Source organism: Thamnophis sirtalis, unplaced genomic scaffold (genome assembly GCF_051295495.1).
Source record: "Thamnophis sirtalis isolate CommonGarterSnake01/CBP01778 unplaced genomic scaffold, rThaSir2_p1.2 scaffold_3, whole genome shotgun sequence".
NCBI classification, from domain to species: domain Eukaryota; kingdom Metazoa; phylum Chordata; class Lepidosauria; order Squamata; family Natricidae; genus Thamnophis; species Thamnophis sirtalis.
This window is the reverse complement of record NW_028261383.1, coordinates 172,832,203-172,858,562: the sequence shown is the minus strand read 5'-3', so window position 1 is coordinate 172,858,562 and position 26,360 is coordinate 172,832,203. Positions and strand designations below refer to the sequence as shown.

At 42.9% G+C, this 26,360-nt stretch overlaps 1 protein-coding gene across 2 annotated transcripts in view; it reads right to left on the bottom strand.

Annotated features, from left to right (window-relative positions):
• The window catches only part of PDE4A (phosphodiesterase 4A), a 418,774-nt gene that overhangs the window by 104,554 nt on the left and 287,860 nt on the right, over nt 1-26,360 (bottom strand). Inside the window, exon 1 of one of the 2 annotated variants that reach the window (XM_087710964.1) lies at nt 21,196-21,327. The exons of the other annotated variant lie outside the window; for it this stretch is intronic. Within the exon in view, the coding sequence (XP_087567090.1) occupies nt 21,196-21,257 (62 nt within the window). The 5' untranslated portion in view covers nt 21,258-21,327. Of the gene's footprint in view, nt 1-21,195; nt 21,328-26,360 lie in introns of those variants that run through there. 2 annotated transcript variants of the gene reach the window in all.

Sequence of the window (26,360 nt, the reverse complement as noted above, 5' to 3'; positions counted from 1 at the left end):
AAGGCAGTGTTTCCCCCACTTGGCTTTCTCTAGAGGTGTCGCGACTGAAATCTTGGAAACTGATGCCGCAACTGAAGACTGTAACCATTTCACACAATGGGTAGGAGAACAAGTGAAATAAATAGGAATAAAAGGCCAGAATTCCTGAGTTTAAAGCCCTGCGTTGGCGGGAAACAACACCTAACATTTTTATTGGGACAAGCCAGCAGTCCTCAACCTTTCTGTCTCTGCAGATCAGCAGCGCCGGCGTTGGCAGTGGTAGGGGCCGAGGGAATGGTTTCACATGCGCAAATGGCATCGGACCTGGGTTTCACACGCACCTCCATGGCATCGGACCTGGGTACCTGAGAGACCGCCTCCTGCCAATTACCTTCCAAAGACCGATTCAATCGCACAGGCTTGGCCTTCTCCGGGTTCCATCTGCCAGCCAATGTCGGCTGGCGATCCCCCGGGGGAGAGCCTTCTCTGTTGCTGCTCCGGCCCTCTGGAACGAGCTCCCCGTGGAGATCCGGACCCTTACCACCCTCCCGGCCTTCCGCAAAGCTACTAAGTCCTGGCTGTTCCGACAGGCCGGGGGCTGTTGAAGTATCCAGCCCCGCTTCAATTGTGAATGTTGTGTATTTTTAAATTGTTGTATCGTCTTATTTGTCCCCTTTCCCTGTTTTTTTTAATTTTATTTTATCAATTTCATATATACATTCACAATTATATGATCTCATAACTGTTATTAACAATATGTATTTATAACAATTTTTCCCTACTGTTAACAATATACTTGAAGATTGCTTTCTTAACATCCCATAGATCCATCTTATCTTACAACGGTCCTACTTCTTCTTCCCTCCCTCCCTCTTTCCTTCCCTTGTTTCTTCTCTCCTACTCCCCTTCCTTCCCTCCCTCCTTCCCCTTCCCTCCTTCTCTCCTTCCTTCCCTCCTTCTCTCCTTCCCTTTCTTTTCTACTTCTCTCCTTCCTTTCCCCCTTCCTTTCCTCCTTCCTTCCCCCCTTCCTTCTCTCCTACATTCCCTCCTTTCTTCTCTCCTTCTCTCCTTCCTTCCCTCCTTGCTTCCCTCCCTCCCTCCCTCCTTCCTACCCCCCTTTCTTCTCTTTCTTCTCTCCTTCCTTCCTTCCTCCTCTCCTTTCCCTTCTCTCCTTCCCCTTCCTCCCCTTTACCCTTCCCCTCTTCTTCCCATTCCTCCCCTCTTTCCTACTCTTACATTCCCTCCCATTCTTCCTCTGCCTTTCCCTTTCTCCTATTCCTCTCCTTTCTCCTCTCCTTCCTATCTTTCCTTCTACTCCTCCCTCCATCCACTCTATCCATTGTTGTGTTTACATATTCTCCTCTTCAGGGGATGACCTGGTTCTCTTCCCCCCCCCCCCTAATTTGAAAGTTATATAAAAAAAGGCAAGATTTACAAAATACAAGATACAAAAATAGATAAAGCTCTTTACATATTTTCATCTCCCGTAGCTCATCTCGCCTTTTCCTGTTTTATTGTGAGCCGCCCAGAGTCCTTCGGGAGTGGGCGGCATACAAAACTAACAAAACAAAACAAAACAAACAAACAAACAACAAACATTGGAGCTTTGTGTGCTTGCCTGAGGCTTGCGCAACCCAGTTCCCAATGGACCACAGACCAGTACTGGTCAGCAGGCCAGGGGTAGGGACCCCTGGTATAGGCTACCACGGTTCTGAGCTATGAATATTCTCCATATGAATTTCCTCTCTGCCGCAACCTCCCCTCCCACTACCTCACTCCCCACACAATGTAGCTTTTGGTAATCCATAAACCTCTGAAGGTGCACTTCAGATCTGAGATCTACTCAGGTCTACCTTAAAAGGTTACTATAATGAAGAGAGCCGAGGTGGCGCAGTGGTTAGAGTGCAGCACTGCAGGCTACTTCAGCTGACTGCAGTTCTGCAGTTCGGCAATTCAAATCTCACCGGCTCAAGGTTGACTCAGCCTTCCATCCTTCCGAGGTGGGTAAAATGAGGACCCGGATTATTGTTGGGGGCGATATGCTGACTCTGTAAACCGCTTAGAGAGGGCTGAAAGCCCTATGAAGCGGTATATAAGTCTAACTGCTATTGCTATTGTATGATTCATAGAGCAATAGCAATAGCAGTTAGACTTATATACCGCTTCATAGGGCTTTCAGCCCTCTCTAAGCGGTTTACAGAGTCAGCATATTGCCCCCAACAATCCGGGTCCTCATTTTACCCACCTCGGAAGGATGGAAGGCTGAGTCAACCTTTGAGCCGGTGAGATTTGAACAGCCGAACTGCAGAACTGCAGTCAGCTGAAGTAGCCTGTAGTGCTGCATTTAACCACTGCGCCACCTCGGCTCTGTTTAGAGAAATGAACAAGATTCCTTAGGGTTTAAGATCCCTTTCGTGCAATCAGGAGATCCTGCTCTGAAAAGACGGATGAAAACCGTATGTGTTCCTTTCATTACCTACACTTTATAATGTAAACTCAACAAAAGGCATATGCCATTAAAAAACAAACAAAGACCACCCCCAACTAGGGGAACCACTTGCTCCACAGAAGTGATGTGGCTCCATCTAATTTGAAACTTCCCCAATATATTAAATACAGCCCTTTGGCTACCAAAGAATGTTCACCCTGGATTAAAAAGAGAAGAACTGCATAGATGCAATACAAAAGAAGTGATAAACTTCCGTGCGTTGCACTTTCTGAGAACATGGGCACAATGGCTCTTGAGTTTCCTATCGCTACTTTCTCCAACTGAGTGCCAATAGTGGATCTCCATTCTTACATCATTTCAGAAGACTTGGGAAGAGAAGCTGTTCAAAGAGTAATGCGTGAGTAATTGATGCTCTGATGCTCAAGGCCTCCCCTCAGAGAGCAATTAGTTAGTGGGTCCCTCGGTTGATACACCAGCATCCTGATGAGCTTCCAAGTAGGTTTCTTACTGTGCAAGCACAAATAACTTTCACATTCAACCAAGAAATCTTCAATGCGTTGCTGAGAACTGAGCATTTAGCAGATAGCTCTCCTATTTTTAAAAAGTCTGCTTGCCCCAAGCTAGTTAGTGCCTTTCGAAACTCCCGAAATTGCTGTCCCATTACCACTAGACAGGGAGGTCACTGTAAGTGGGAAATGAATCTTTAGAGTACCTATGGTACAGTGGTGGGATTCAAATATTTATTTTATTTATTTATTTTATTTATTTGTCTTGTATGCCGCCCACTCCCGGAGGACTCCGGGCGGCTCACAAAAGACAAGGGAAAGGGGGGAACAAGAGAAAGACAACATATTAAAAACAAAACCAACATTCACAATTTCTATGGAGGTAGATGCTTCTCAGCTCCCCCCAGCCTGCTGGAACAGCCAGGACTTGGTGGCTTTGCGGAAGGCCGGGAGGGTAGTAAGGATCCGGATCTCCATGGGGAGGTCGTTCCAAAGAGCTGGAGCTGCAACAGAGAAGGCTCTCCCCTGGGGAGTCGCCAGCCGACATTGGCTGGCAGATGGAATCCGGAGGAGACCCAACCTGTGCGATCTAATTGGTCTGAGAGAGGTAATCGGCAGGAGGCGGTCTCTCAGGTACCCAGGTCCGATGCCATGTAGGGCTTTATAGGTAGCGACCAGCATAAATAATTTAACAACCAGTTCTCTGCCCTGATGACCAACTGGGTAGGCAGGGCTTGGTGGTCATGTGACTCTGTGGGTGTGGCCAACTCAATGTCACTCAGGTTGATGGGCGCTTTGCCTTAGCTGTGACAATGTGATAAGGGTTAACCGGAGAGGCAGTTTCTGTAAGTAGCGCAGTAAAGATTAGGCTAGAAACACCACCAGAATGTTCCTTCCTTCCTGCCTTCCTTACAGGATTAGCCCTGTAAAGAGGGGCGGGGAGGAGATTTCTTCCAACAACCGGTTCTCCGAACTGCTGAGAAAGTTAACAACCGGTTCTCCCAAATAGGTGCGAACCGGCTGAATCCCACCACTGCTATAGTAGTTGGAAACTGCTGAAACAGACTAGACAGTTTCTGCAAATAAATAAATAACAAATTAAAAAAAACAGCTGTTTCCATTATGATGTCCTCAGCATTTAATCCAGAGCAAATACATTTTCATAGTGAATACTCCTAAATGGGAAATTTGTCAGTCAAAACAGATTAACCAATTGCGGAAAAGTTATATTGAGAGAGGAAGAATGATGCTATGGTTCCGTGACTGTATTCATGCCTTGCCAATCCATGGTTTAACCATGTTCCTCAACTAAAGCTAGGCTGGAGGGGGTCACACGTAACGCTGTCACAAATAATTATTTGCAAGCCTTAATAGCTGGGTTTACCTATCACACTAAATCAGAAATGAGCATTATAGACTTCCTCTATAACTTGACGTTATCAGCCCAACCAGTGTGCCAGAAACCAGAAGCAAGGCAGTACATGTGAAAGGAAGAGAGGGACACATGGGGGTCAGTGTTTACTGCGTATGTCGGTGCGGGAATAAGACAAAATTGTCTGAGCAGAGAGTTATTAATCCCGAATAATTGTACGCTCGAGTATCCACTGTTCAACTGGGAGTTAAGAGTACTGGTTAATGAACACGGTCTAATGAATACACTGGATATTCTTCAAAATGACAAATAAATCTTCACCAAAAGGACGAGTGGAAAATTGTCCCAATAGATTGCAAGACACGGTATCCTTCTGGGCAGCTTTTGATCCTGCCGCCTTGCTTGACAGAATAACACCCCAGTGGTTAATTTTTTAAAAACAAACAAACATATATTCTCTGCCTGCGGAGTTATGTTACGGAACAGGAGATGTTCTTCAAAACAAGCGTTACAAATCTCCACTGCAAATGTATGGCATGCAGATCAGTCAAAAATCTACCGGAGCCCTCTGAGAAAGCAAGGAAGATCACAATGCACAACACAGCCTGAACCCAGGATTGAAACGTCTTGGTTGTGCTTTCTAGCTGCCAATGCCGCAGCTAAACTATGCAGTTTCGCAGAATCAGACTAAGAAGGCGATAACCGTACAAATTTCAATGCATGACTCAAAGAAGGAGGAATTGAGGATATCTTATTTCCTTCTTCTTTCGGCTACGCTTATTTCTCTTTCAATGTTAAATAGGGCTGACAGATGTTTACTGAGCAAACAATAAGTTTTTTTGGGGGGGGAGGAAATCCGAAACCTCACTCGACGTCATCAAATTCTCTTTAATCTACACGCCAGCTCAGCAATAGGAATCCATCCAGTTAGTCATCAATGACTTCGGATGATTTACTTCAAACACAAGCGTTTGTCTACAATTGGTAGGTTAGGAAAAACTTTCAGAAAGTCACAGTACTGGTGACATTGCTACTTAGAAACCAGGGGTGGGTTTCTCGCCCCGTTCCAACCGGTTCGGTTGGAACGGGGCCGGCGGCGTCCTCGTGCACGCGCGCAGTGCACGCATGCGTACTAGCGTCTGTGCGATGCTCCAGCTGCTCCTGGAGGATCGCGCAGGCGCCGTATGCGTCCTGCGCATGCGTGGAAGCGCAGAACTCGTCAAAACCGGGTAAGAAACGCGGGCGGGTGGGTGGACCCTTCGGCGTTCCCGGAAGTTACTTACTTCCAGGTTCGCCGACCAACCGGTTCGCGGGGACCGCCGCGAACCGCCTGAAACCCACCCCTGTTAGAAACCCGTGACAAAAAGTTGAAGGAATTCATGTTTGTTTGAAATATCAGCTTCAGGTTTTCCTTTTAGGTATCACGGATAAAGAACTCGAAGGAAAATTCAGGGACTTTGTTATTATACATGTTGACAGTGGTGAGAATGCACAAAAATGGAAAGACACACTCCCACCATGGAAGTAGGACCGGGGAGGGGGGGAATATAAAGATGTTAAGAGAGAAGGTAAAGAGCAGACTGTTTTATTGAAAGAGACAAATCTGTCTACTTTTGTTTTTACTTGGAAAGTGTTCCTGGACTTTTTGTTTGAAACTGAAGAAAAATGAAACTTTGATTTTAGATTTTGATGATTAGAATGATTTTGTTATTATAGAAACAGCTTGAAATGGCGTGAAGTGTAATGCAAAAGGTTGCAGTTGTACTTTTTTTGTATTTTTTTTAATATAAAGTTTTTTATTTTTTCATTTTCATAATATATAACCCACATGTATGCTATTACATAGCCAACGTCGTATTGTATTATTAAATGTTTACATCATTTTGTCTTGCCATCAACTCCCCAAAACAATTATTGGTTTTTCTGCTCTCCATACACCATATTTGTACCTTATCCATCACTTTCTTCTCCCTCTCTCCTCCACCTCCCTACCTCCTTTCTTCCCTGTCGCCCATCTCTTCTCTACTTCCCCTTCCTCTCTCCTTCTCCTCGCTCCCCTTTCCACTCCTCCTTCCTCTCCTCCTCTCCCCCCCTGCCCTCTCTCCTATCCCTCTCTTCTTCCCTTACCTCTCTCCTCTACTTCACACTCTTCATCTCATTTACTTGGTATATTTCAGCTTCTGAGCAAGTTCCATTTTATGATGGTATTTATAATTTCTTTTCAATATACATATTTAATTTTAACATATATCTTCCTCCTTTTTTTTAAAGAGAGAAATAAAAGTATACATATATAGTCATTGTGCTTTTAACCCCCCCACCCCCCCCAGCCTCATTTTGGCCAAGATGTAGACCTGGTTACAATTCCAGCTACTTTTATCATCATATTTATATAATAATGAATCCTTACATGCCCCCACTTTGTGATTCTGTCTTTAAATCTCAATAGTTTCCCATTGTAAGTATATTTCATGTTCCCTCGGAACATGAATAACCTTCGGAATGTTTGGTTTCTATTTCAAATCCAAAACCAAATTTAGAGTTTGTATTTGAGTGGGTTTGTCACTTCTCTGCTTTCTCCCTTTCTGTCTGAATTGTTTCAAACAATGTCTTTTTTTTTGGGGGGGGGCTAGTGTTTCAACCCTCCATTTTCCTTTCCTTCTTTCCTTTTGCCAAAATCCAGATCTGTCTATTAATATTATTTGTACTCCTAAGATTCTTTGCCTTTTCCATGTTTTGATTTATGACTGTGGGTTAAATGAATTTTCTTACCGGTCTTTCATCTCCTTCTTTCAGTTGCTTTGGCTGGAAATCAACTTAAGAGCCGAGGTGGCGCAGTGGTTAAATGCAGCACTGCAGGCTACTTCAGCTGACTGCAGTTCTGCAGTTCGGCTGTTCAAATCTCACCGGCTCAGGGTTGACTCAGCCTTCCATCTTTCCGAGGTGGGTAAAATGAGGACCCGGATTGTTGGGGGCAATATGCTGACTCTGTAAACCGCTTAGAGAGGGCTGAAAGCCCTATGAAGCGGTATATAAGTTTAACTGCTAACTTCTTGTGCAGCCGTGTTGCCATGCTGATGCCCCTACTCTGATTCAGAGGGCAAATCTCCGACCTGCGAGGGACCTATTGCCTCCCCCTGGTCTCAGTGGTGGGTTTCAAAAATTGTTGGAACCTACTCTGTGGGTGTGGCCTCCTTTGTGGGAGTGGCTTGCCACCCATGTGACCGGATGGGAGTGGCTTGCTGCCCATGTGACCGGATGGGAGTGGCTTGCCGCCCATGTGACCGGATATGAAATTATGAATTAGTACTTAGGTCGGTCCAAGTAGCTATTCAGAAGTTAGTGGTTAGAAGCAACCGTAAAGCAAGAGATGGAATTAAAACCAGAAATATTTTGTTGGCTATTTGAAAGGGAGTATAATATATATTTAATTTTACACATGTTAGCAGCTGCTGGAATTGTGTTTGCACAACAGTGGAAAAAGAGAGATATGTAAATGAATAAATATTACAATGTGCAGGAATAAATAAATTGACAATTAAAATCAAGAAGGCTTTGAATACTTTTTCACGTGGGATTGGTTTTAGCTATTGCCAACGAACGGAAACAGGAATTAGAAAGCCAAACGTATGAAAGAAAACACCAATTATGTAAGGAAAGGTCCCTAAAATGTATAAGGAAATATTACTAGATCATTATTAATGCGTAGATAACTGCAGGACATTACACACCCACCAATGGTGGGTTTCAAAAAAATTTGGAACCTCTTCTGTAGGTGTGGCCTGCTTTCCGGGTCCACTGGTGGAACCTCTTCTAACCGGTTTGGTAGATTTGACAAACCGGTTCTACCGAATAGGTGCAAACTGGTAGGAACCCACCTCTGCCTGGACTGATGAGATGCTGTCCCTTCTTCGCCCCCATCTTCGCCCCCACCTCCAGGGGGATTCTGATCCAAAAAAGGATCCCTGGAGTTGGTTTGTCAGACAGGGTTCATGTGAGGCTCTTCAGAGCTCACATCCCCCATATTTGTCCAGCTGGAGAACTTCCTGTCGAAGCCTAATTTTTTTTGTATTTTACTGCACTCAAAAAAGTTGGAAGTCATAAATTCCACTCTCTTTCCACTTCTCTCTTTCTCTTAGTTTTCTAACTATTCTCCCTGTATTTTTATCTTACAATTAATCTTAATAAAAGTTATATTAAAAAAAACCCACAAGCTTCAAGACTAAAAATGTCCAGAATTTCTAATAGGAATCACCTTGGTTGATAGCAGGTGATAAACCATGAATCTTCAGCGTATAAAATATGTATTCTACATTAAGTGCCAGCCTAGGGATCAATGTTGAACATAAAAAATAAACAAACCCAAACAGATCAACAGATCACCACCATTAAATCCAAGTGGCAACCGTTAAAGAGTTTTAGGGTGATATTTTTTTCAATCATTGAACTGGGATATTCTATAGCCCAAGCTTGCCACTGACCTAAAGCCGGATGGGATGGGCCATCAAAAGTTTTAAATGACTTTTAAAACATTTTAAGTCCCTTTTTCAAGACTGTAGTTATGAGGGGGATGGGGAGACTGTCCACTTTCTCTAGCCCAATTTCTGGAGTGCTTAGGACAGTGTTTCTCAACCTTGGCAACTTGAAGATGTCCGGACTTCAACTCCCAGAATTCCCCAGCCAGCGAATGCTGGCTGGGGGAATTCTGGGAGTTGAAGTCCGGACATCTTCAAGTTGCCAAGGTTGAGAAACACTGCAGTCTAGCCATTTAATTTGGGAGGGGGAGTAGGTTCCAGCTTTTAAATTTATGGAGAGAAAATATTTCCACTTCCAGCCACTTAGCAAATAGAAAGAGACTCTAGTCTGAATGGGAACATTTGTTGCTCAATCTATGGAACAATTTAAATAATATATTACCGAAACAAAGTTCTAGAGACAGTAGGTTTCTCCCTCCCCCCCCCCCCCCACAACCACTGAGCATGTTTTAAAAGGGGTTTTGGCAGCTGGCTTCTACGCTTATCCCACTTTCATCCCTTTTAAGCAGGTTTGGCAAACATCTGTATCATTCCCTGTCAGACTAACGCGGCTGAAATCCACCACAGGAGCCAATGCCCTTCTCCTGCCCACTTCCAATGCCTTAAAATCTTTAGCCGTTCCTCGTTCTAACCTTTATTTTTTAGGGTTTTGCGCTGCCTTTGCAAGGCTGTGTGCCCCCTGCTTCCTATTCCTCCTTGGTGAGAGGCCAACTCGTTAATGGGAGACCACAGAGGATTGAGACAACAGCCCCCATCTGACTGCGTCATCAGTTCTCCTGGGCATCGTCCAAGTGGAATCAGAGCTCCCTTCTCATGTGGCTGGGGATGTCTGGTCTCATGCCTGCGCTTACTCCAGCTTGGGATCCGTTTCCCCACATCTGCACAAGCCTTTCACAGATGCTTGGGTCCAGCCGAAAGCACCCAGAAAAGATTCCCTCAAGTTGCTCAGAGTAGGAGAGTGAAAAATAAAGAACTCGGAACTGAGCTTTTGAAGAAAGGAAAAGCTTCCAAGATGGGAAGCAGTGTGACACAGCAGGCTAACTCCCCAGGACTTAAATATAGCTTCTCTTCTCTGGTTTCCTCTTTGACATTTCTCTGTCCAGCCCAGCTAAGCAAGCAACAGCTCTCTAAACTCGCCAGAGGGGCTTGCCAAAGAAAATGGATGGAAAAGGGAACTGTAGCAACTGGAGGCAGGAAACCGTGGAAAGAAATCTCCATTCGCTTATTAACATAGAGATATAGTGTATATATCCCTTCATGGTATTGGACCTGGGTACTTGAGAGACCGCCTGCTGCCAATTACCTCCCAAAGACCCATTAGATCACACAGATTAGGCCTCCTCCGGGTTCCGTCTACCAGCCAATGCCATCTGGCTACGACCCGGAAGAGGGCCTTCTTTGTGGCGGCTCCAGCCCTTTGGAACGAGCTCCCCGCAGAGATTCGGACCCTCACCTCTCCAGGCCTTCCGAAAAGCCGTTAAAACCTGGCTGTGTCGGCAGGCCTGGGGTCGATGAGTTCCCTTCCCCTCTCGAATCGTCTGGCCGTTGGTTGTTTTTATATGCCCTGTACTTTTTGTGTAGTTTTTGTGTTTTCCTTCCCCTCCTTTGGGTTTTGTGTGCCGCCCTGAGTCCCGCTGGGAATACGGTGGCATATAAATAAAATGAAACTCGAAACTCGAAACTATTTATTCGGAAAATAGATATGTGGAGCTCAGCTGGGCTCGTGCTCTAGTAAGCTTGCGGTGTAAAGCTGAGGCTTTATGGAATTTTTCAGTTGGGAAATAGTTAAGGCTCATGCAATGGAAATGACACCGTAATGGCATAAGCCACATGGGCACAAATCTATGCAAGAAAGAAAATTAGCTCTCGTTACAGAGGCTTGATGGAGTCTCAGGCAGGAACCGGGCTACGTCATTACTTTATGGAAAGTAGGGAAACTGGACAATAAGCAAAGCAACGAGTAAAAAACCTCCACTGAGAGGTTTTTTTTTTAATGCCCCAAATCCTTAAATAGGTTTACTGATATGTATTACCTCCTTTTCCGCAACTTCCTTCTAGGTTTGTGCATGAGAAGTTCAGCACTGATTACAGAATATATATGTATGTATGTATGTATGTATGTATGTATGTATGTATGTATGTATGTATGTATGTATTTATGTATATTCACCCTGGCTTCGCTGATAACGGATAAGAGCCTGTGGCCTAATGGCTAAGATGTCTGCCTAGTATGTAATATAGCCCAGGTTCAAATCCCAGTAAGGGTATGGCTAGCTGATGAGAGCTAAATAGCTTGAAATAGATCTATACTAGTCTCCCTTTATTTATTTATCAGCACAAATAAAAAAACACAAATATAACAAAGGCAACAGTAAAAATATTGGGTTTTTGTCGTGATGGACTCTTGTGACGAGCCGATTGACAGATGATGGAAGCAGTTAGCTTCCTCCCATAATTGGGGCTTACCAGGGGTTGTAAAAATCTAATATATATGTATGTATGTATGTATGTATGTATGTATGTATGTATGTATGTATGTATGTTATATTTGTGCTGATAAATAAATAAAGGGAGACTAGTATACATCTATTTCAAGCTATTTAGCTCTCATCAACTAGCCATACCCTTACTGAGAATCGAGCCTGTGCTGTATTGCCTCTTAGACAGATGTGTTAACAACTGAGCTACAGAGCTCGACTCCTTATCAGCTGAAGCCAGGGAGGAAGGTATATATTTAGTGTCACAACCCCTGGTATGCCCCAATTATGGGAGGAAGCTAACTGCTTCCATTATCTGTCAATCGGCTCGTCACAAGAGTCCATCACGACAGAAACCCAATATTTTTACTGTTGCCTTTGTTATATTTGTGTTATATTTGTGCTGATAAATAAATATATTGTGGCCCAGCAGGAGCCGTTGGAGCTGCCACCAGACTCCGACAGCGAGGGGCCCTCTGAGTCGGCTCTGGAGGATGTGGAGGACCCTGGACAGGGTTCCGACTCCGAGCAGGGCGCAGAGAGGCTGGTTGGCCACCAGGAGGCGCCTGAGCCTTGCACCAGTGGGGAGGAGACAAGGGAGAGTGAGCCCGACGTCAGCAGTGAGTTGTTCCTGGATACACGCCATCGAATAGCTAATAGGCGCCAGGAACAGTTGCGCAAGTACAGGAGGTAATTGCACTCAACTGGTGGTCATTAGGCTCCTCTCCAGACTATAAAAGGACTGCTTGTGCACACGCCCCTCTTGCAGAAGTCAACGCAGGAACTAATGGTGGAGAACATTATTGTGAGCTTGGCAGGCTGGATTGCTGCCACGGCTTGTCTGTGCCAGTTTGCTGCCAAGGACCTGTCTGTCTGTTAATAAATTCCGTAAAGTATCTTTGACTCGGAGTGTGTTGGTGTGGGACGAGGGGGGGGGTCAGAACATACATACATACATACATACATTTCAACAACTAAAATACCTTCAAGATGTAGATGGAAAAGAAAATCCGAAGAACAGCCCCAAAGCAAGCTTAATCTCCAATCCTCACTCCACCCTTCCTTCCTAAATATCCTGATATATAAAATTCAATTCCCAGAATTCTCAACAGTGGGTACTCCAGACATCTGCAAGGTATCCAGGAGGGGGGGGGATGGCTGCTATAACCACATACAAATGCCTTACTGAATTCAATTGAGATATAATCCTGAGAAAGACATGCAAGGAATAAATGTTCCACAGATCCTTCCAGCTGATGGAACAAAATCTCCAAGTTCAGGATATAGGATGTGTATTCTCCTCTTGCCTGCTTAAGTTTCAGGCCTTTACTGTGATCCTTTGTTCTCCTACTTGGAAAATGGAACTTATTCTGCACCTGGGCGCATATGCTATTTGTGCTCAGCATTTTGCCCAGTTTACAAAATTGCATCTCCAGAAGTAGGTTCTTGACATGTCAATTTTATTTGTCAAGCACCAAAAAAGGTTTTCTACAATAAATTAGCCGCATACACAAACGGGGCTTGCTTGTGCTGTTCCAAAAGTTCCAGTATCAGACATTTCTTTAAGAAAAACCACAGACAATGGGGGCCCGGCATGGCGTGGGAGGATCGAATTCTCTCGCAGCCCATCCAGTTCCATGGAGCAGCCTTAACTCCTCACTTTCGGGGTCTGAAGGATGAATAGTGCTGCAGCTTAACGCAGGGATCTGAAAAGTATAAGGAGCCCAGTGTGTCTCACAGTAGGAAGGGCCACAGTTACTGGTCCTATAAATCTAATTAGGGAAGAGGCCAACATAGGCAGCGGGTTTAGTTAAAGGGCTGGCCGACAAACCATATAAGGATAAGGCGAGCTAAGTTTGATTATGGTGCCAGGTTTCTTGGTTTTAATATTTTTTTTATTGTACATAGATGTAGTTTTGTCTCCTGATTAAGGCATCATTGGCTTTCTTACCTAAGACAGGACTAGAACCCACTGTCTCCTGGTTTTTATATATTTATACAGCCACCCATCTTATACCATGATGCCTTAATCAGAAGATAAAACTACATCTATGTACAATATGTGCTACTGAATTGTGCCGCAATTTATGATCAGTCTGCGTGATTTTTTTACAGCAGCTGAGTCTGTGATCAACAGTTTCGTCAGCTTCTTTGCAAAGTCTGCACAAGCTATCCGCACAAATGCCATTAAGGCCAAAATCGAAAAATCCTCTGATGATGCCAAATGCAGACTTTGCAAAGAAGCTGACGAAACTGTTGATCACATACTCAGCTGCTGTAAAAAAATCACGCAGACTGATCATAAATTGCGGCACAATTCAGTAGCACATATTGTACATAGATGTAGTTTTATCTCCTGATTAAGGCATCATGGTATAAGATGGGTGGCTGTATAAATATATAAAAACCAGGAGACAGTGAGTTCTAGTCCTGTCTTAGGTAAGAAAGCCAGTTGGGTGAGTTTGGGCCAATAATTCTCTTTCAGCTCAGCTCACAGCATGTTTATGTGGCAAAAATAGGAGGGGGAAGGAGTGTTAGGTATGTTTGCTTCCTAAGTTATATATTAAAAAGTCAGGATATAACAACAACAACAACAACAACAACAACAACAACAAACTGGTGGGAACATAAGCCTGAAAAAGTCACCGAAAATCAGATGGTCAAGATCTTGTGGGATTTTTGCATACAAACGGACAAAATACTGGCGCATAATACACCAGACATCACACTGGTTGAGAAAAATAAGGTCATAGACATCACAATACCAGGTGAGAGAAGGATTGACGAGAAGGAACATGAAAAACTCACGAAATACCAGGATTAAAAAATCAAAATTCAACTATTGTGGCACAAACCAGCAGCGATAATTCCTGTGGTAATCAGCACACTGGGTGCTATTCCAAAAGCACTGGAATTACATTTAAAACAGTTAAAAATTGACAAAATCTCCATCAGTCAAATGCAAAAAGCCGCACTGCTTGGATCCGCACGCATATTACGAAAATACGTTATGACATCCTAGGCCCCTGGGTGGGGCCCGACTAGTAACCAATGCCAAATCCGGCGAAACAACTGGTCGCTGTGATACAATTATTGCAGACTTTGCAAAGAAGTTGATGAAACTGTTGATCACATACTCAGCTGCTGTAAAAAAAACCACACAGACTAATTATAAATTGCGGCACAATTCAGTAGCATAAATGATCCACTGGAATTTGTGCAAAAATTATAATATTAAAACAACAATGAACTGGTGGGAACATAAGCCTGAAAAAGTCACCAAAAATCAGATGGTCAAGATCTTATGGGATTTTCGTATACAAACGGATAAAATACTGGCACATAATACACCAGACATCACACTAGTTGAGAAAAATAAGGTTACAATCATAGACATCACAATACCAGTTGATAGCAGGGTCGACGAGAAGGAACATGAAAAAATCGCGAAATACCAGGATTTAAAAATTGAAATTCAATGATTATGGCACAAACCAGCAGCGGTAATTCCTGTGGTAATCGGCACACTGGGTGCTATTCCAAAAGCACTGGAATTACATTTAAAACAGTTAAAAATTGACAAAATCACCATCAGTCAAATGCAAAAAGCCGCACTACTTGGATCCGTACGCATATTACGAAAATACGTTACGACGTCGTAGGCCCCTGGGTGGGGCCCGACTAGTAACCAATGCCAAATCCGGCAAAACAACTGGCCACTGTGATACAATTGTATAATTATAATAATAATTCTTCAGCTGATGTTGGCCTTGTATCAAGTTCTTCCCCAAAACCTAGGATGTTGTAATGTATTGGTGTAGTTTCTATGTGGATTGAAGCATTGTGGCCTTTTGCAATTGACAAATGGAAATTTTGTCAATGCACAGATTTACTAAGTGACATTCAAGATTTTTTGGTATGGCAATCTGTTTTTATTTTATCTATCTATCTATCTATCTATCTATCTATCTATCTATCTATCTATCTATCTATCATCTATCAATCTATCTATGTACATGTATGTGTGTATATATACATACATGTACATGTTTTTTCATTTTTTTATTTTCATACCAATAACCACATGTATACCATTACATAACCAACACTATTTTGTATTATTCAATATTATATCAATTCATCTCACCATCAACCCCCAAAGATTATCATTAGCTTTTCTGCTCTCCATACACCATATTTATACCCTAACCGTCACTTTCTTGCCTCTTCCCCTTCTCTCCTCCTCCCTACCTTCTTTCTTCCCTCTGTCCTCCTTCTCTTCTCTACTTCCTCTCTCCTTCTCCTCTTTCCACTCCTTCTTTTTCTCCTCTTCCCTCCCTCTCTACCCTCTCTTCCCCCTCTTATCTCTCTTCTCTCTTCCCCACTCTTCATCTCATTTGCATGGTGTATTTCAGCATCTGAGCAGGCTCCATTTAATGTTGATGGTGTTAGTAATTTCATTTCAATAAACATCTTTCACATTAATAATTTTAACATATATCCTCCTTTTTTTACAAAAAGTATACATATATAGCAATTATATTTTTAAATCTCCTCTCCCCAACTTATTTTTTGGCTGGTGTGGGCCTGGTTACAATTTCCAGCTATTCTCATCATAATATTATATAGTTATACATCATTACATGCCCCAAATTTTTAGTTCTCTCTTTATAATCTCAGTGATTTTCCATTACAAATATATTTCACATTTTCCCTCCTTTTTTCCATATCTTAGCTTACATTTAATTATTTTTTACAATCCTTGCTACTCAATGCTTATTACAACTCCATTAATCTGCTATATAACATGGCAAGCAATATGCACCTCACTTACAGTCATCTTCTTAAAAGTTCTATATGTATCCATATTCCAAATATTTTAACTTACATTAATTATCTTTTTGTTATCATCCTTGTAATTCAATCAATTAGCAACTCAGTTTAACTATCATGTAAAGGAACAAATCACATACCTCTCATTTATATTCCATACATGTGCATATGTGTGTATGTATATGTATGCATGTATGTATGTATATATGTATGTATGTATCGTGTGTGTCTATATATATTTATAGTTTACTTCAAGTAAAATGCCAAAGAAGAAAAACATGCATTGAGTGATTGTGTAAAATATAGCCAAGAACAACAATTAATGGAAATTAAAATTGGAATTTATTTTTAAAATTATTTTAAAATAAAGTTTTATTAACTATTTACTATTACATTTATTTAGTGCTTAATAAACATCATGTGGTCGGGGTTATTATAAAATTGGAATTTATTATATGTACAGTGAATATTAAAATAATGTAATTAAAAACCTGAACAGAAAGCTGGCAAGGAAAAGCATTTCATGGTCAATTTCTACAAAAGATTGAGGGGAAAGTGGATAAAGATAAAACATGACAATAGCTTACAACTGGAACAATGTTAAAAAATTGAAAACTTGATCTTGGCTATGCAAGATCAACAATTCGAACTAATGCAATCACTGAAAAATCATCATAACGCTTCAAACTGAAGATTGGGCAAAGAGACAAAAAACAGTAGATCATATACTCAGCATGTGAAAGGAGATTGCACAAACTGAATATAAATGATGACATAATACAGTCACCAAAATGATTCACTGGAACATCTGTAAAAATTAGCATGTACCACTAATAAAAAATTGGTGACAACATATATAGTTGAAAAAAATAGTCGAAAATGAGCAAAATATTGTAGTATTTCCAAATACACAGTGTTAACGTTTTGGCTCATAACACACCAGATATAATTCTGATTGAAAAGAAGGAAGTGTGGATAATTGATGTGGCAGCATCCGGAGAAAGTAGAATACAAAATAAAGAAATGGAGAAGATCGCAAAGTATCAAGGTTGGAAAACTGAAACTGAAAGATTATGGCATAAACCAGCTGAGGTGATCTCAGTGGTTATTGGCACCCTGGATGCCATACCAAAAAATCTTGGGCAGCAGTTAGAAAAATTGTCCATTGACAATGTCAATTACAAAAGGCCACTCTGCTTGGATTCACACATATACAGTATTACATCAGTGGTGGGTTTCAAAAATTGTCCGAACCTACTCTGTGGGTGTGGCCTCCTTTGTGGGAGTGGCTTGCCGCCTATGTGACCGGATGGGAGTGGCTTGCCGCCCATGTGACCGGATGGGAGTGGCTTGCTGCCCATGTGACCGGATATGAAGATGCCGACGACACTTGTCAGAACCACCTTAAATTACCCCCCACACAGCACTGGCATGTATAAGAATAGGATGTAAACTTGTTTTTTAAAAGGCATCTTTGGTTTGTGTTAAAACAACTTCAACACACGCAATGTTCTGATTGCACCACAAGCACAGTAGTCATCCTTACCTTTCACAGAGGCACTGAGTTTTATAAATATGAGCATGATAGTGTAGAATAATCATACCCAAGGACCAGTGGTGGGTTTCAAAAAATGTTGGAACCTCTTCTGTAGGTGTGGCCTGCTTTCCGGGTCCACTGGTGGAACCTCTTCTAACCGGTTCGGTAGATTTGACGAACCGGTTCTACCGAATAGGTGCAAACTGGTAGGAACCCACCTCTGTATTACACCAATACACTACAATATCCTAGGCTTTTGAGAAGAGCTTGGGTCTATATGAAGACCAGTACCAGTTAAAGAATTGGCAGCTGTGATTTCATGGTTTCACTGATACGACATAATAAATAAATATAATTTATTTGCTTTCAATCTTCATATATTTGCGAACTTTTCTTCCTGTAATTCCACACTTGTTGGCACTGGTTTCTCAGCCAACGTTCCTGAGTTGTGTAGTCCACTTTTCACCAAATGTCCAAAAACACCAACACCTAGCATTGTTGTTGTTTTTTTGGTCAGGTGACAATTGATCTGGTATAAGTAAAGTGGTATGACGAAGTAACAACAATGGTGGTGAAATCCCATTTATCTTCAAGCAGAACTGTTGGGACCACAAGATAAACAAGGTAGAAAAAATGAAGAAGCTAAAGTGCTTTGGGATTTTATAATCCAAACAGTAGTGCTTGACACATAAACACCCCACACTTAACAACTGAGATAAGACAAAAAAAAGTCTGGATAGTGGATACTGCAGTATCCAGAGACAGCAGAATGGAAGAGAAAGAACTGCAGAGAATAGCAACATAACGAAAACCTGTAAAATGATTGTGGCAAAAGAAAGCCAAGAGAGTTCCCATAGTAATAGACATCTTGGGTACAATCTCAAAAACATCTGGAGCACCACTTGAACACCCCCAGCACTGACAAAATCACCATCACTAAATTGCAAAATATAGCTTGACTTGGAGCAGTGAACATCCTACCCCATACCTTTTTTTTTTTATTTGAGCATTTTTGAAAAAACAAACTTTTACATATGTTTCGTTCTTATCCACTCTCACATAAAAATGTTATATAGATACTTAATACTGTAGCATCCGGGTACTATTAAAAACATTCTAATTACATTTTATGCCAAGTAACAGAGAAAAAAGAAATTTGATGGGAAATTGCACGTATCTCCGAAGGAAATGGGGAGGAAATGGAGGTAACCAGGAAGGAAGGATCAAGAGGGACCCCACTCTTGGGGAGAGAAGGTAAGATACGACTGACCACTTGCCCAAGGCAGATACGACTTTCTCAAGATGCACAGAGCCAGTCAGATTTTATGGCAGATGGTGACAGGCAAAGCTTTTTGGCACACGGCCCAGAGATTTTCCTGCTCAATATGCACGCAAAAAAAACCCGGCAGTGCTTCGCTGAGAAGGGCTAAAGCCAGCAGCCACAGATGTGTCCCTGTCCTCGCGAGGAAGAGATGTTTCCCTGCTCATGAACGCTGTTCCCTTCCAGCCAGGGGACAAAGACAAGGAAGGGGCTCCCAGGACCTCAATGGGTTTATTTCCAATGAATCTTGAGTGCAGCCAAGTCTGAATGGGCATTTAGTGGCACGGAGGGCACCAGAGAACCTGCAACCCTCTAACCAGAATACAAAGAATTTATTGTATCCTCTTCCGTTATCTATGCTACTTCTCAACGTATGTTTCAGGTGAAAACAATTCCAATCTTGGCATACAAAAATACAACAACCAGGCAATGCACAGGAAAGAGACTCAAGAGAAGGACTCCGTTCTTTCTGCAGTTCAAGACTTGGCTGCCTTGCCTAGATCAAGAGCAACACAAGCTCATTTTGAAATATAACGTTCTCCAAAATATCAATGAAAATGATTGCCCTTCGGCAACTGTGCTTCACAACTCAACTTTTCAGAGCTCGCTGGGCCCCAACAGAGACAACAATAACTTGCTTCACAAGAAAAGACCATCACTGAATCGTAATTTATTCCCCGTGTCCTTTTGTATCAAAGACTAAATAAAAAGGAATTACACAGTAATAAGCTAAATGTGGCTGGATGGTTTATGAATTACGTTTAGAAACTACTGCAATTCTGACGACTCTGGACAGTGGTGGTGGTACACAACAGGGCTTGAGACTGAGTTGCAACAGAAAACTGGGTGGGTGCCAGAAACAGCGTTTAAATTCACAACAACCACCAGAAACCAGGAATCCCCAAAGAGACTAATTGGGTCTTGCTCCACTCCTTCTGGATTGGGGGGTCCCACCCACCCTATCCAGAACCTGATCATGGCCCTTTTGGGAAGCAGGATAATGTGGCTGGATGGTTTATGAATTACGTTTAGAAACTATTGCAATTCTGACCGACTCTGGACAGTGGTGATGGTACACAACAGGGCTTGAGACTGAGTTGCAACAGAAAACTTGGTGGGTGCCAGAAACAGCGTTTAAATTCACAACGACCACCAAAAAACCAGGAATCCCCAAAGAGACTAATTGGGTCTTGCTCCACTCCTTCTGGATTTGGGGGTCCCATCCACCCTATCCAGAACCTGATCATGGCCCTTTTGGAAGCAGGATAATGTGGCTGGATGGTTTATGAATGATGTTTAGAAACTACTGCAATTCTGACCGACTCTGGACAGTGGTGGTTATACACAACAGGGCTTGAGACTGAGTTGCAACAGAAAACTTGGTGGGTGCTAGAAACAGCGTTTAAATTCACAACGACCACCAAAAACCAGGAATCCCCAAAGAGACTAATTGGGTCTTGCTCCACTTCTTGCATCCTTCTGGATTGGGGGGTCCCATCCACCCTATCCAGAACCTGATCATGGCCCTTTTGGGAAGCAGGATAATGTGGCTGGATGGTTTATGAATTCCGACTCTGGACAGTGGTGGTGGTACACAACAGGGCTTGAGACTGAGTTGCAACAGAAAACTGGGTGGGTGCCAGAAACAGCGCGACCACCAGAAACTAGGATCCCCAAAGAGACTAATTGGGTCTTGCTCCACTTCTTGCATCCTTCTGGATTGGGGGTCCCATCCACCCTATCCAGAACCTGATCATGGCCCTTTTGGGAAGCAGGATAATGTGGCTGGATGGTTTATGAATTCCGACTCTGGACAGTGGTGGTGGTACACAACAGGGCTTGAGACTGAGTTGCAATAGAAAAACTGGGTGGGTGCCAGAAACAGCGAGACCACCAGAAACCAGGAATCCCCAAAGAGACTAATTGGGTCTTGCTCCACTTCTTACATCCTTCTGGATTGGGGGTCCCATCCACCCTATCCAGAACCTGATCATGGCCCTTTTTGGGAAGCAGGATAAATAAAAGCAGGCGGAGAACGGGAGCTCTGCCCCCTCCATCCCCTGCCCAAGAAACCAGCTGTCCGCAGACCCCGTGGGCACAAATGCCAACTCACGACCCCCTTGCAAGCCGCCCCACCGCAGGCTAACCCCCCCCCCCGCCCTCCCCCCGAGCCTCAATGGACCCACCTCACCGACTTGGCCAACAGCCGGTGCCGCTTAATGTCTTCCTCGCTGAAGGAGAAATGCATGTCCACCTCGGCGGCACCTTGGTGAGCCGGCGGGAGCCCGAGGAACCGAGGCGGCGCGAAGGCCTTGGCTGGCATGAAAGAGCACGAGGGAGAAGCCGCTTAGAGAGGAAGGAAAAGCAAAGCAGCCCTTGGAGACTCCGGCGCCGGAGCGCAGAAAGTTGCCCGGGTTTCGGAGCGGCTGCCGCGGTTCCTCGCCAGCGCTTGGGACTTCAGGCTGGAGGAGGAGGAGGAGAAGGAGGAGGAGGAGGCGCTGGCAGCGGCGGTGACTGTGTTTGGGGCGGAGGGGGGCGGAACTGCGATCTAGAAAGCCCGGCGCCGGAGCGCAGGGTCCGGCTGAGCGCAGTGGGTCTCCAACCTTGGCAACTTGAAGACCTGTGGACTTCAACTCCCAGAGTTCCTCAGCCAGCTTTGCTGGCTGAGGAACTCTGGGAGTTGAAGTCCACAGGTCTTTAAGTTGCCAAAGTTGGAGACCCACACTAAGGAATACGGAAAAACTGGCCAGAAGCGCAGAGAAGAGCGCGGGACTCCCGGATCTCGGAAGGCGCAATCGTTCTTTTGGCCTCCCGTGGGAAAAGGGACCTCGCGGTGTTCTCCGCTACGGGGGAGAAAGTTGGTAAAACTCCCGGAGACCGCGCGTGTTTTGCCTACAGAACACACACACACCCCCAATCCGCCTCCAACTTAAGCCTGGCACGCCTGAAAAACGCTCTCCTGTCCGCATCAACCAGTGGTAGTCAACCTGGTCCCTACTTGCCCACCAGTGGGCGTTCCAGCTTTCATGGTGGGCGGTGGGGGTTTGCTATTAACTCCGCTTTATACATTTGATAAAGTAAAGTTACTTCCCTACTTTATAAATCACCACTATTGTGGAACCGGTTGGAACATTTTACTATTTATTTCCTTTTTATTTTTTTAAAATTTATTCTCACAAGCCTTTTTTATTTCCATTTCATTCTATGCAATCACATGTTTACTGTGCATAACCGAGGCATATAACATTGGGTAATAAACACAGCCCTCACTTTTATAGAAAATGCCCCCTACAATACAAACCCAATATACCGCCTTAGCCCGCCATACACCCTCTTTCAACCCCCCTCCAACTTTCATTCTTCCTTCTCACATACCCCTCTACACCTACTTCCCCTCCCACTCTATCTAACCCTAACCCTATCACTCCCTCTCTTAATCCATTCCCTCCCTTCCTTCTCCTCCTCCTCTCTCTCACCCTCTCCACCCTCCTCCTTCTTTCACTCAGCTCCTCCCTTCGGTATACTTCTATTACCTTCCAATATATTCAGTTTGTTCTGTTTTGACACTAACATTAAAAAGCCACAGTATACAAGTGCAATCATGCTTTAGAATTTAACACATATTATATTTCCCCCCTCCCCCCCTCCCCCTAGATCCCCACCTCCCTCCCCCCCCCCCGACTTCCCAGAGCCCATACATGGTATAACTTAGTATAACTTAGTATAACTCCCGCGCGCTCTCTGCGCTTCTGACCACTTTTTCCGTATTCCTCAGCGTGGGTCTCCAACTTTGGCAACTTAAAGACCTGTGGACTTCAACTCCCAGAGTTAGTATAACTTAGAGCCAAGGTGGCACAGTGGTTAAATGCAGCACTGCAGGCTACTGCTAGATCAGCAGGTCAGCGGTTCAAATCTCACCGGCTCAGGGTTGACTCAGCCTTCCATCCTTCCGAGGTGGGTAAAATGAGGACCCAGATTGTTGGGGGCAATATGCTGACTCTCTGTAAACCGCTTAGAGAGGCCTGAAAGGCCTATGAAGCGGTATATAAGTCCACTGCTAAGTCCACTGCTATTGCTCCCCCCCCCCCGACTTCCAGAGCCCATACATGGTATAACTTTTTGACAATCACAGTCTAAAATATCTCTACATTGAACTCAGCTTCTTACTGTTACCCAAATTTTTAACAGTTTAAGTTATTACTGATGTTAAGCATAAGCTATCTGGAGTTTCTTAGTCCGTATTTGCTTTGTGTATAATCAATCCATTTTTCCAGTCTCGTTTATATCTCTCGTTTGAATGTTCTTTAAGATATGCTGAAATTTTTGCCAGAAAATTTTACTATTAACAGAGATACAAAAGTGGGCGGTAGGTATAAAAAAGGTTGACTACCCCTGGCGTAAACAGACCATGGGCGAGAAGACAGATTTCCTTGTTCCTACTTGGAAAGAAATCCCATTGGGGATTTCCCCCTTTCCTTCCACCCAGATTCCACAACTGTTGCAGCCAAAGCTGAATATGGAGTTTATCAGTTTCTTGCTCTTCACTTGTCCTTTTGATACCAAGCTTAAAATGCCACTAAGCATGTGCAGATTTCACCACTCTCTACTTAGTGACTCCAATTCTCTATATATTTCGGTTTGGAAAAAGAGCATACGGTCATTTTTTCCTCTTATTTTTTGCAGTATCCAACTGGACCATCAGGAAAATATCAATATGTATAAGAATGTAAACATTCTTGCATTTTCTGCTGTTGTTTTTACTGGTTGCTATGCGTTACCTAATATCATTCTGAGAGATAGGCAGCCATATAGGTATTTCTGTTTTTCATAAATGAATGCTTTCTACTTCATGCTACAATGTGGTTCATTTGATTTTGGTGCAGTGTGTTCTGTGAAGCAAGTTTTCACGTATGATCATTAAAGCATTACTTTATATTAAAAAAAAAGAATGTAAACATTCATAATAGTTTGCACTACAGCAAATCAACCCTTCAAACGGTCCCCATGTTACTTCTACCTGAAGACCTCCCATCTGCTCCAAATTAGGAAAATAAATTCATAACGAAAATTTGCAAATATTTATTAGAAGTAACATCAGAAGAAGAAAAAGTTAAAGGTTGCATGATAGTGTGGGCCAAAAACTTTGGTTACAACATAGATCTAGTGGATTGGGAAAGAATTGGAACACAAATTATAAACTAACACGATCAGCAGCACTTAAAGAAAATATATACGAAATGTTTTATCGTTGGCATTTATCACCAACAAGATTGGCTAAAATGTACCCAAACATGAAGCCGACCTGCTGGAAGTGTAAAAAAGTACAAGGGATCTATTATCACATATGGTGGACCTGCCTGGAAAGACAAAAATATTGGACAAAAATTTGGAAATGGGTGCAAGAAATTACAGGAGAACAGATAAAATACAAACCCGAAATCTTTCTACTGGGAATAATCAAAGGGAAATATACAAAGAAAATTAAGTACATATTAACACATCTGCTAACTACAGCTAGAAAAACATTTGCCCAATGTTGGAAACAAAATAATACCCCCTCAGAGGAATTAGTGATTAAAAAAACTTTTGGATTGTGCAGAGACGGGCAATTAATACTGAAATTAAAAGATAAAGAAGAGTCGGAATATTATGAAATTTGGAACAATTGGTACAAATGGCTGCAAAACAAGAATAAAATTAATTAAGCCAAAAAACAATATGTATATAAATATATATAGAACTGTGTATAAAGGTTTGCAAAATATAGAAGCGAAATATTATATACATGTACAGGTAGGATGAAATAACCATGTTGATGTAATGACTATAAGGTGTTGTAGAAGGGAAAAAATAAAAAAAAATCTGCTAATAAAAAAAGGGTCTCTCAATATTTTAAAACTGTCTAGCTTTGATGGGGACTATCCATGGGCTAGGAAATATATTGGCCTCCATGTGATGCATGGAACTTAACTAATAATAGTAACTTAGCAATGTGTGACTAGAAGCTGACTTTGAGTATCTATCATAGTCAAGAACCAATGTTGAAAACTCATATACTGAAAATACTGGTATCAAAGCTTTCCACAAATGCTGGGTGATCTCTGCCACTGTGCAACAATTGAGTAGTTCTTAAAGCAGCCACGTCTTTTTCCAGGACTTGGCTGCTTTAAAAAGGTGCAGACAGATGCTACATTTTTTTGCCTCTGCACAAAGCCGAAAAGCTTTATTAGTTAAACATTTAATTGCCATTAGTTAGCACAATAGCCACATTTTGATATATATGCGCAGTCAAGAATATTGAAAGAGCAATAATTATGCAAGTTTTTATTGCTGTTTCATGCTTTGGGATATGACTGAGTTTTATCTCAAAGACAAGAAGAAAAGGCTTTATTTTAAAGTATGGTCTGCAAATATTGAAAGCAAAGAGGAGTGAGAATGTAGTCCATAATCTGTTTCCAACATTAACTAGCCATACTGCTGTGGGCAGTGTCTAGCTGAAAGGGAAAGCTGTGCACTCTGAATTCTACCATCTCCAAAAAGGAAAATAATTGCATCGTGAGGTCCTTGCCCTCCAGAGATTTTTCTTCTATAAAAGCCACTTAAAGCCCAATGGCCGGTCCTCGCGGTTGAGAATTGGAAGTGCTGCTTTCTATGTATGGAATCACGGACGTCATAATCAGTAAATGGAAACAATCGTTATAAATAAGCACCCAAGTATTGGCAGAGAGATGAAACTGCACATGTAATCCAGAATCCTGATGCAAAGGGGAAAAAAATCTTCCTTGCTTTACAATGCTTTACGCATGTACTTTATGAAGCCAAACCCAGAAAAGCCACATGGGAAAAACAACAAATCAAGAAAAGGCGTTATGAGGAAAAGAAAAGGAATGTCTCCCGTTTTCCTGGGGTCAGGATCGAAATACTCCAGTTCGTGTTTTGAAACATACCTCCCTACTGTCCTACCCACTTATTTACTGAAGGGTGACCACCAAGTTCTTCCTCGGGAGGAATCCATCTGCCACAAGGTTCTCTCTGTGCCTCTGGTTGCGGAGGCGAGTAAATGGAGGAGACCAGCCCTTAGAGAGTGAGTTTACCCACTCTCTTGGGACAAGGTGCACCATTGCCTTACACGGGGACCAAAACACTCGATGCTCTGCCTCCTCTTTGTCAAATCACATCCTAGTGACACTTTGTTCTAACCACAAAGCCCATCCTCACCACACTCTGTATAGTCGGAGGGAAGGAGGAGGGTGTCTTGGGCATCAATCATCCAGCGGTGACAAATAATGCCTGTTCAGGAAGCACGATGGCTTCAACCGAGTGAGAGAGGCTGGAGACCCTCATGCAAGGG